The sequence below is a fragment of the Melitaea cinxia genome, chromosome 5 (assembly GCF_905220565.1).
Source record: "Melitaea cinxia chromosome 5, ilMelCinx1.1, whole genome shotgun sequence".
NCBI classification, from domain to species: Eukaryota; Metazoa; Arthropoda; class Insecta; order Lepidoptera; family Nymphalidae; genus Melitaea; species Melitaea cinxia.
In genome coordinates, this window is record NC_059398.1 from 2,210,069 (window position 1) to 2,222,683 (window position 12,615).

The window sequence follows — 12,615 nt, forward strand, 5'->3', positions numbered from 1 at the left end:
GAAGTTTTACTTCAAAAACTGCAAAAGACATGTCCAGCAGTGGACGTCCATCGGTTGACAGTTACGATAATGATGATGATATTGAACAGAGTTGTTCCCTTAATTTTTTTAAATACGCAAAAACTAATAGGTACTTGCGTCTCAATATGACATTTCCATTGTTTTCACTTCTAAGTTCACAAGTATAAGCTATATACATACACTAACAAACACTTTCTTCTCCAATTAGTGTTGATTAAGACATTGGATTACTTTGTAACACTCACGATAACAGATCGTTAGGTGAGGATATAAGGACGAGAATTATCTTTCCTTTGAACAGTAATCGTTAATTGTAAAATGTTTTATTGATTGAGAATTTATTACTAATAGAGGAATAAAGGTATATATTCATTGTAAATCTATATATGTATACTTTTGTGAACTTTTATAACTGTGCTTATGTAAAAAGAAAGAGGGATATTGTGGGAAAGAACATTTGAATAATCAATTTCCGAATTGCATTTGTAAACCAAATATGTACATATAAATTTTGAAATTTTCTATTTTTATCTAGGTGTAAAATGTTATATATTTTTTCAATAAAATCTAATCAAAACTATACACATGTTTATCTACATATAATGTAATAAGAATAACAGAATATGTATCAGATGGAAATGATATGAATTGTTTAAATTCTGTATCAAAAATTGTTAAAATATAATTTGTCTAATTTCGATTTGTTTTAATAATACTAGCCGTGCCTGCGACTTCTTTTACGTGGAATTTAACAAAAAAGTTATTGTTCAGTTCGCAGATTTATAAAATAAATAAATTTCTGAATAAAAGTAGCCTAAGTTACTCCTTATTAAATCAGCAATCTACCAGTGAAAGTCATGTCAAATTCGGTCCAGCCGTTTCAGAGGTTAGCCGGAACAAACAGATAGCCATACAAACAAAAATTGTAAATAATGTTATTTTGGTATATGTACTAAAAAACAAATAAATATGTACCGTGTATACATCCATATGCATTTACTAAAAAGCGGTTCTTTTCATATTACAAACAGACGCTCCAATTTTATTTACTTGTATAGAGTATAGATGTGTAAATTAACATATAAAATAATACCTAGTCAATATGATGAAAACAAACAGAAGGAATGACAAAATTTTTAGTCACAATAGTGAAATCTTGAAACACGGAGAAAGACGGCACGTCATTAGCCGGCGCGTGCCCGGAGCCCGGACCGATGCCGCGATGAAAGTGAAACGTACCCACAACGTAGCTGTACGTTTTCGAAGCTTAAGATTACATTTTTTACAACAAATTATAAATTTTAAAACTTTTGATTCTACTGGATTTATCGCGATTTTCATTTTTAAACTCCCTGTAAACTGAGGTTTCAAAATAACAATCGAGGAAGTCCTATCAAATTAAGTGTAGTGTTTATATATGGAGTGAGAGATCTATACTTAGCAGGGGGACGTTGCAGGTTGAATCATCAATCAATTAATCAAGTAATTTGTTTGTTCTGTATAAATTTTGAAATAATTGAACCAAACTGGAAAATAAGTAAATGGTTCCCTCACTCTCAAAAACCTCCCAACAGGACGAAATGCTGATGGGTGTCAGAAAATACATACATACTCCTATTCAAAGATTTATAAGGGCAGAGATCGAGCACGACGTCGCTAGCTAAGCGATAAGTAGCTGCTTTGAAAATATCTTGTTGATCATCACACCTTATTTTTCTAGGGCCTTTTTTGTATGAGGCACTAATTAATATAAAAACAAAAGGTATAATAGTTTTCTATTTATCTTTTGTTAAGAATTTTAATATTAATTTATTTATTTTATTCACTAACAAACAAAAAGTCAATTCAGATAAAACAAAGTCCCGCAAAACTTTAAACAGATCTGCAGAAAATAAAACACCAGACACAAACATTTGCGTTCATTACATAAAATGTTATTTCAGAGTTACAATAGAAACAAAGCGCTGTTGAAATATATAATATACATTATAGAACCGATTACATAAATCGATTGTAATCGAATAAACAATCGATTAACATCGTATCGGAATCCGACCACCGACCATCACTCACGATATCGATCTCGATGTTATGAAGCTTGAATCGAATCAACAACGACCATTAGACTAAGCTTGTCATAATTCATTCATATTTCACAAATACGCGTTATGTATGTGTGAAATATTATTTATTATGAACAGAAATATCAAAATGAATATAACTTTGTTAAACAGTCTTTATAAGTTCCACTGCTGGACTAAAAGTGTGAGACTTGTGGGATGTAGACTATTTCCCTACTAAAAGTTACAAAAATTAGCGGATGTATACAACTACCTAGAGGGAGGACTTTAAGTCTTTTTAAGGCATGAGTGGAGATCGACAGTGACAAACACATAAAGGTTCGGTTAATGTATGTAACGGATGTATCGATGTGACGCGTTGGCGCAACATTCACAGCACTGGTTTGTGGCTGTTACGCTGGCGGTTTCGATGCCCGCACATAACAAACATTTGTATTGGTCATACAGATGTTTGCCGTGGTCGGGTATTTGTGCAGTCCTTGTGGGTCTCATGTTAGAGGGTTGTTATCATGTACACCTGAAAGCGATCGTTACTCATAGTAGGAATATATCCGCCAAACCGCATTGCAGCAGCGTGGTGGATTAAGCTCTGATACTTCTCCTATATGGGGAAAGAGGCTTATGCCCAGCACCCAGCAGTGGAATATTATAGGTTGAAGCATATAAGAAAGCTTCAGAGAAGCAAAGCAATTGCAAGCAAGTAAATTGACTGATGAATAGCTAAAATTTTGTACAATATAAACGTCAAACTAGTCTGCCGTCATTATTTAATTGTTGTTGTAGATAGCAGTTATCGATAAGGGACACTGTTATCGCTATCGATAAACTTGTCGTTTAGCTACATTATATAACTTGTAACTGTATCGGTTTGATAAATTTTGCAACGTTTGTTGCAAGGGTTCTACCGCACTAGTGTTGAGCACGAATCGATATGAATTATCGACTATATTTATTCTAGTAATATTAATAATAAAGTTTTCCAATCAATTTGTTCTAATCGATAACCTACTATAAATTTATATCACTGCACAAGGTTAAATAATCAAAAAAGAGTAATACTTTAGTTAAACAACAATAATAATAACATGATCTAAAAAAAAACTTTTTCAACCAAAAGATCTAATAATCTATTAAGTACTTAATTGTAAATTCTTTATAAATATTTTTTATACAACTAGGTCGACAACCAAGCGAGCGTCTCACTTGATAGTCAGCGTTTACAGTAGTTAGTCGCCTGAAACACCAGAAGCAACGCGAGCGCGCTGCCGATCCTACCCCAACTCCCCCCAGAAACTTTGGTCACTTTACTCACCATAGGAACGCAACACTGCTTGAAAGCAGTATTATTTAGCTGTGATCTTCTGTAAGATCGAAATACTACCCCAGCCGGGCTCCACTAGACTATAAGCAGGATAAATCCTGCTGTGCCCTACGTCAGTAAAAGCCACAGTGAAACTGAGTAGCTTATTAATTTCTAATCCTTCTTAATAGACTTTTAGCCAACAATTAGATACCTATTTTAAGATAGTTACATTTGTATCTAAACCTAGATTCTAAGGATTTTCACACGACCACAGCCAAACTCAAAGTCAGGTGTATACGATCAGTAACTAGAGGTAACAGAAGCGTTAGATCTGTAATTAAGATCGCAAGGTGCGCGCACGCAAGTACCTTCGTGTTGTAAATGATATTTATTGGTCAGAAATCCTAAAACCATGTACTGCAAATGATTGATAAGGAGTATCGTTTGAAGAAAACGAGAAAATGTATATTTCGATATCATGAACTAAGTTAATTTTTTGTTTGTTTTTACAAGTTTCCTTCCGAACACTTCGATGTTATCTTTCTGTACATTGAAATGTTTTCTATACAAGCTGCACATCATGGTTTTACACGCATAGCTTTCGATCGATAGGAACATCGACAACAAAGCATCATGTATATTTTTTTTCTGGTACTTCAGCTATCTACTTATCAAGATTTCACAATAAGGTGTTTTTTTTTATACAACTTGGGCGGCAAACAAGCCTACGGCTCACCCGATGAGGCATCTACATAACCAGAAGCATTGCAAGCGCGTTGTCGACACCTAACCCCAATTTCCCCCAGGAGGTCTTTAGTTTTTGCGTGACAGGGTAAAAACGATCCACACATACTTAAAAATTTCACATTCATAATATTAGTTAGACTAGACTGGTATATTTATAAGCAGGATAAGTAAATTGTTACTGTAATATCAGACGAAAGCGCAGTCGCGGGTATAAGCTAATAAATAAATATAGGGCAAGTTGCCTTTCACAGATACTAATATAATTTATAATCTGTTGCGCCATAAACAAAACATCGCAAACGGCAGAGGCTGTATAAATCGCGATCAAGGGCGACCTATCAATTAGTACTTCGAGTGTTACTAACGGCAGTTGTAAATTAGACCCTAAGTCTAGACCACACGAATATTAGAACTGGTTATCTATTCTCGTTAATATTTAATATTTTATATCAACACTTTAATTGAATAAGTGAAATTTTAAGATTATTTTTAGTTTAAATATAAAAAAAATGCAATTGGTAAGAATTATACCAATTTTGATATTACGTAAACAATAACATATTAAATACGAGTACCTAAATCCATTTTTATTAATTTTTTAAAATGTGTTTTTGTATTCTCGATTTACAATATAATTATTTATTTTGTAACGGAATAAAAGTTATGTTTAATGTATTTCATTACATAAACAGTTAATTTCAAGCCATAGACGTTTATTTAAAAAAAAATCACACAGCATTAACACAATCCCACTTTATAGTATACATAGAGTTTTATTTTATGAAAATTGCTAAATATCAATGTTAGAAGTACTTTGTAAGGTCTGAGAGCTAGTATCGGGCCGTAGCTCATGCGGTCCCATACAGGCGTCTAACGGGACCTAATTAGAACTTAACTTGTTGTCACCCGACGCGATTTATAACCCAGCTGAGGTCCCACGCTGGGAAAGAGAGAGGTTATACGCGTTACTAGTTACGAAGCGGTGTGTGGTTTTACTCACGTGGGTAACTATTTATCTATACCAAATAAAAAAAAAATTACAAAATGTTAAAATCGTAGCGTAATTATATGGGCTGAAGTCTTGATTACTTGACAACTTTTTCGTTAATAGTAATATAAAAATACAAATCAACCATTTGGTAATTTTAGTAGACTATTGTCCATTTCTTTGAACATTTTGAATTTTAGAATTTTGTAAAGTTGTAACTGTAATGTAGTGTACATTAATTAATATTGACTTTCGCGGTGTTTTTACTCGCGTTAATACGATCTTAATTAAAAGTATTTTTAAGTATCTGAAACAACAACGTTTACTTCCGCCATATTGAATTTTTAGTGACGTCATAGCTTTATGATTAGACAGTTGTCAAAATCAATCAAGACAAAGATTAATGTGAGTGTAATTAAATTAAACAATAATAAAATAGTAATTACATGTTTATAAAAAGTATCGCAACATTATATCGACGCAATCGACAAACAGATAATTTCATAGAGATTGCATCTCAAACACAGTCATTACGGAAATCTCGCAACGTAAAAGTTCCAATGTATGTCGTATTTGGAACTGTATAATTTTTAGCGATTCGATTGCTCGCAATTACATAATCGTCGCGTGAATTGGATACAGAGGCAGCTGTAACGTTATTACGATTATAACTGTTTAATAGATAATATTTGCGCTAATATTATTTTTTTCTTGGAAAAAGAAATGTTACGTTATATTTATAATTTATTTTAAAATATGACCGTCTTATAAATTATTATGATTATAATTAATTGACTAAATCAATTTATTGACTTTTTTATATAGTAACAGAGTTTTTTATAGCATAATAATATGGAGTAGCCCGACTGGGGAAGTACCTCGACCTTACAGAAGATCACAGCTAAATAATACTGTTTTCCAGCAGTGTTGTGGTTCTGTTGGTGAGTAAAGTGTCCAAAGCTCCGTGGGGGAATTGGGTGTAGGGTCGGCAACGCGCTTGCAATGCTTCTGGTGTTGCAGGCGTCTATAAGCTACAGTGATCGCTTACCATCAGGTGCCATCAGTACGCATATTTGACATTTTTTTACCACTATTGTAAAGTAAACGTTCTCTTCAACAGTTTAAGCGTTTGTCATATTTACACATATTTCACATGATTTAGTTAAAGAAACATAAATGTTTATAGACTTGCTAACAAGCGTTTTCCGCCGTTTCGAATATCTGTGAATCACTTAGAAAACCACGCATAATGGGATTTCAAAATCTCCGTTTCAAAATAATTTAGAGCTCACTAATAAGACCCACAGTTATAAAGTTATGGGACAAAATTTGAAATGCAAATTTGCTTGAGCGCCATCTGAAGTGGGAAGGCATGTTTGCATAAGGGATTACACACACTTATCCGCCGACGGACGTGTAATTAAAAATCTAATAAATATTATTAATCGAAATACCTATTATATTAAATACATCTGTACGATAAAACTTTCTAAAATGTCTTTGTGATGTGAGACCAAACAGATTCCATTGTGTCTTCCCCGTCACCCATGGTGGAAAATTAGTACTTAAATAATAAAACTATAGGCTTTTTATTTAAGTAAATATTTACTAATACAGCGATTACTTTTTTTTAAAGCAATATGTAAAAACTAGATAGATATTTATAAAATTGTCTGCGTTCACGTGTGTCTCCTTCCTAACAGTGTTGCAAAAGTCACTGTATCAGATGCATGCTCATTTGAAATACGGGCCGATGTCACGAGTGGGAGTGTCTGAATAGAATCAATGAAAGCTACCGAAGGCTGTGTTCCCAGGCTATCAAGGACACGTGTCTTTATACTGGTGTCTGTTGTATTGGTAATTTATTTAAAATAACGCATCCCCTATATTTCTTAAGTGAAGTGAAGTTTCTACAATTTGATTAATAAAAAGTTTTTGAATTTTCTTTAGTATTTTTAATTCTTAAGGCGATGATAACTTAAATACAGAATTTGAAAAACATTTTGTACATTACTTTTAAAATAAAATAAACGAGAGAGAGAGACAAAAAATAGTATTGTACGAATGAACTGACATTTATTTAGTTATATATATTTTATTGTTTTAAATTCCTACCTTTAGTGTCGATGTTGGTGGGTGTAGCAAGGCTGGGTATCTCGGGTTGCGGTGGCTGGACCCGGGGCCCAGGCCAGGTGGTGGTCCCCCCGCAGAACCGGGGCCTCGCGCTGCAGTCCGCCGCGTCCCGGAGCGTCGACGCGTCTGCGGAGTATTCTGGAATCAGATCACTCCGATTCAGATTTAAGTTATAAATTGCGTGCAACTGAACTTCTAAAGTGCCTTAAAATTTACCACTCATCCTTCTCTGGATTCGATTATTTTATATGGACCTTCATAAGAAATAGGGTAAAGCGTAATTTGTCGCCATTTTTCTCTGTGATCGTAGATATCGCTCTTTCGTTCACTACTTAGAATAAGATAAAAATTCATATTATTATATTCAAGTGTTTGAAACTCTTTGTTATTACTAGAACTTTATTACCATCGGTTAAGCCCACGTGTTCATTATGCGCACAGGTTTCCGTATCAAATGTAGGTTTAGCAGTAAATTATAGAGTATACAGGTACATTTACAATTTTCAACTGTTACTATACGTACTTCTAGTTGTTGAAGACTGCAGAAGGCTGGCCGTTTGACCTCCCGGAAACGTCGCGTTACGTTTATGACGACCCTGTGAACAAGCATTTTGTATAAAAAACACATACTAACTACAAATTAAAAAAAATTCTTGCGTAGAAGAGATTTTTTTGAACATGTTATTCAGTTGTCAACAATACTATTTCTAAGAAGTATGAAATGCGTTTTAACCATTTGAATACATATATTCCAACTTTTTAAATACTTTTACCATTACAGAAAACTCAAAATTATTTGAAAGAGGTCGACAAAAAATTATCAAAATTTCACAAAGCTTGAATTTGAGATATATTTGTTCAATGGCACATACCAGGCTTAAATTGTCTATATATACTGCAGATTACGATCCCTAGTTACAGTAAACTGTATAGCTTAATTATCTAAATGTATCCTAAACGTACGGAACTTCAGACCAATATAAGGTGATCAATTACAAGAGTATCGATAAAAACAGTTCCGTTATAAAACGTCTAAATATCTCAACGAGCTATTTGTAATTAGTTTTCCATCCATCCGACTTTGGTTTAACAGGACGAGACGAGAAGTCGTACGTGTGGCGAGAAACTGACGATAATTGTTCGAAAGCGCATATCTGAGAATGGAGTTATATTCGTTGATAGACATGAGCCAATACGAACGAGACCGCTACGTCACTTCACACAGGTATGTAGTAACTTACACGCGAACGAATGTCTTAAATCGACCGAGCACGAGTCTGTAACAGAGTAACTCAAGTTTACCGTATGTTTAGCAATTAGTATATGAAATATATTTTAATAATAAAGCTCGTCATAGAGCGTTTAGTAAACATGAAAATTTGTGAAGCGATTTGATTGTTTAAATTTTCTTATTGTCAATTTAACATTTATGTAGAATTTTTCATCATAAGCCTGCTTTCAGCCTGTAAAATCCCGCTGTTATAGGCCTCTTTCTACATGTAGGAGAAGGACTCGAGTTTAATAATAAACCTAGCAAACCCTCAAAAAACCCGCAAAAATTTGGAATGCCCTTCCGGCTTCCGTTTTTCCAACGAACTATAACCTGGGTATCTTTAAATCAAGAGTGAATAGGCATCTTCTAGGCAAGCGCGCACCACCTTAGGCTGCATCTTCACTTGTCATAAGGTGAGATCGCAGTCAAGCGCTAGTCTATATATTTCAAAAAAAAAAACCCTCAAAATAATGCGTCATAATTTTATATAATTCTTGTATTGTCCTACATTTATTTAATACTGTTTTTTATATTGCATTATTGTGGTGTAATTAAATAACTGAAATATACAATACACTCAAAATGTAAGCATACAAACATATAAAAAAAATATTTCATCATTTACCGAACCCTGGAGTAACAAACCTTTATATATAAACATTAAGATTAGATAGAAAATAATTACTGTTGTAAGCGATTACAACGGATATTGCAGCATTGGACTGAACTAATTCCACGGAGTAAGGAATTCGTATTACTGGTTCGGCTTTCGGTTGGAATTAACTAGATATTTTAGATAGGATTAGCACATAGCGTACTAAAAAATGACGACAGTAAATATGTACGTATTTAATTCTTATAAGCCTTTTATGACAGATTTGCAGTCAATTTTTCTTTAAAAATACTTTAGTAGAGGCATTCTTGGCCAAGATCGTTATTTCATTGATTTAATCCACATACTTGCTGGTGTTATAGCTCGTAAACTTTATTTTTTTTTGCGGTATCATCTAATTTTGTATCTTAATAAGATTTCAATTTGAGAAGGATTCTTGAAATTTACGTTTACTGCTAAATTCTAACTCCTATGCCTAAAAACGTAATGTTATATAGCCTCTAAGTCATCAACCTCTCACAATAAATGGGTCAGCAATTCTTTTTTAATACTGGTATAGATTACTGAGAACTCCGACGTGACAATTAGATCGAGTGTACAATTAATTGGCGAAAACATGAAACAATTTGATCAGTGCGTGGCGCCGGCGCCGTCCCGTTAGCGGATAAATGTACGAAGGTCATTGAACTGATATAATTTCGATAACTTATACCTGTTCGCACTAAGTAACTTGATGAAATAATTATACCACAATATTTAAAGCATTAATTTCAATGTACTTAATATAATTTGCACCGTGTATGTTGTTGGAATCTTTTTTCAAAAAATATATCTTTATACAAAAGTTGATATCTTTATTTATATTATTTTTATTGTGTATATAATGTCAACGTCAAATTAAGGAGTTATATAGTTACTATATTTTCAAAACAATTTTTTTAAATATTATTATCGTAATGAACGTACATTTAAGTATCCTTCCAATTTATATTCAGCAATGATAAATTGTTAGAAATAGGTGATTTTGTAACACAAGTCTTTTTCGAAACTTTAGTGCTTCATAGATCTATCACATTTCACGTTACTTTCTAAGAGAAAATTTAGTGCCCTGCCTATCGTTTATGGTTTTAAAACGTTGTTAATGGTTTAACAAGTTATATTGCGCTTTGATGTATACGGAAATAATATATACAGCTAATTAATGGTCTGCGAAGTCGACCAAATCAAATATAGTAACTATCTGATAATTAAAAGGTAACGCTGAAATAAGTTATGTTGTGCTACAAGGCGGTAGAACTAATTGATACCATTCCCGCGTTGGTGAATAGATTCTAACGATTTCCACCACGTTTCCTTAACGTTTATGGTCACCTTACGTCGGTATGTCCGCTAGATGATGAGTGATTAGAAAAAATATTCCACTAATTAATTAGTCGGTGCGTTGATGATACTTTGTTTGCAAATCTGGGATGTTGTTTCTATTATGTTACTGGTAAGGTGAGTGACATGTATGAAGATTATTGGAAGCCATTAATCGAAATGAATGGACACGTTGAAATTTATGATATGTGATATGTTGATAGGTTTAAATTTGTAGGAATTTTGGAATATGTTCTTCTGATTACGTTGTTAAAATTAGCTTATTCCTATAGATCAAAATATACTACTTTTTACTTAATGACGATTGCAAATTCCTTTTTTGATTTTTTGTGTATTTTTGTCACTTTTTTTTCTATATCTAGATCGGCAAACAAGCGTACGGCTCATCTGATTGTAAGCGATTACCATATCTTACAGACGTCTGCAACACCAGAAGTACCGCAATCGCGTTGCCGACTCCATCCCCAATTCTCTCAGGAGCTCTGGTCACCTTACTCACCAACAGGAACACAACACTGCTTGAAAGCAATATTATTAAGCTGTGATCTTCTGTAAGGTCGAGGTACTTCCCCAGTTGAGTTACTCCAGATTTTGGGCAAGATATTTCTTACTGTGCCCTAACTCAGTTAATATGCTCTATATCAGTTATTATCTCAGTTACACTTACTTACTCGTACATGTAATAAAGTAAATATATATGTATATATTGTATTGTATATCAGATCTAGTGTTTTTTATATTAAAATACAGTTTTTGAAAAAAAAAGAGTAACCGCGCAGTTTCTCGCCGATTCTTCTCTGTAGAATCTACATTCCGAATCGTTTGTAGCTTCACTTGAAACCATAACTAATGAATACATTTGTAAAATGACGAATTTAAGGTTATTTTGATGCCTAATCAAATAAAGTTATTTTTGATAGATTGAATGTATTTACTATTGTTATTATTTTGTTACACTATATTATCACTGCGGGTTTTCATGCTAAATGGAATTGTTTAGGCATATATTATTATTATTTTTGTTTTAACGGTTACAAAATACTGGCTATCGTAGTCGTGTCAGGGCGTTTTTTGTTTGTTGTTTGTGAGCCAACTTCGAAAAGAAAGGTTGTTAGACAACTGTTTAATTATCTTTATATGAAATATCAATTGCATCTGTAAACTTGTTTTCTTAATCATCTTCAAGGTGGTCTTCAGAGTAATGTTTAGAATTGAAATGATTCTTAGAAGATAAGAGTTAATCGGTATGTTTATTAGATATTTTATATCTACTAGTTACAGATTTAAAAACGACAATATTATTACTACTTTTTTTTATACAGCTAGGTCAATAAACAAGTGTACGGCTCAACTGATGGTAAGCGATTACCCTAGCTTATAGACGCCTGGAACATCAGAAGCGTCACAAGCGAATTGCAGATCCTACCCGAATTCCCCCAGAAGCTCTGGTCATCTTACTCACCACAGGAACACAATGCTTGAAAGCAATATTATTTAACTGTGATCTTCTGTAAGATCTTCAGTTACTTCCCCAGTCAAGCTGCTCCAGATTTTGAGCAGTATATGTAATGTTGAGCCCGTAATCAATAAAATTTAAATCACATTTTTTTAAATATAATACCTGGATTGTAATAAAAGAATATTTGTAAAAGACAATTTAGTGTTATCCGATTAAGTACATAAAGTTACTTTTTAAGCAAATATTATGTTCTATATTTATAGACCGATTATTTTGACCGAACAATGACTAAAAACATTAATTTCATAATAAGTCAACATAGAAACAAACCTTTCATAAATTACGTATAAATAATTTTATTTTAACCCAAATAAAAAATCGAAATACTCATTATTACGGATAACTCAAAAATAGGTCCACATGACAAGCAAAAGCTTTCGAATAAAATAAAAAAAAAAAAAAGAAAAGAAAAGATACATCTAGTAAAAAGTTATTACAGATAAAAAATACAATCGACTTGAGAAACTCATTCTTTTTTCGAAGTTGTTTACCATAATTTATATTGTTAGTCTTTTTTTTTGAGAATGCAGATTTGTTTTTGACGTTCGTTAAGTGTG

At 33.0% G+C, this 12,615-nt stretch overlaps 1 protein-coding gene across 1 annotated transcript in view; it reads right to left on the minus strand.

The window, feature by feature from the left end:
* LOC123653651 (protein outspread) overlaps nucleotides 1–12,615 on the minus strand; it is an 81,433-nt gene that overhangs the window by 21,241 nt on the left and 47,577 nt on the right. The window contains exons 5-6 of the mRNA XM_045589646.1: nucleotides 7,782–7,869; nucleotides 7,256–7,411 (exon numbers count right to left, since the gene is read on the minus strand). Coding sequence (XP_045445602.1) covers nucleotides 7,256–7,411; nucleotides 7,782–7,869 — 244 coding nt within the window. The remainder of the gene's footprint in view (nucleotides 1–7,255; nucleotides 7,412–7,781; nucleotides 7,870–12,615) is intronic.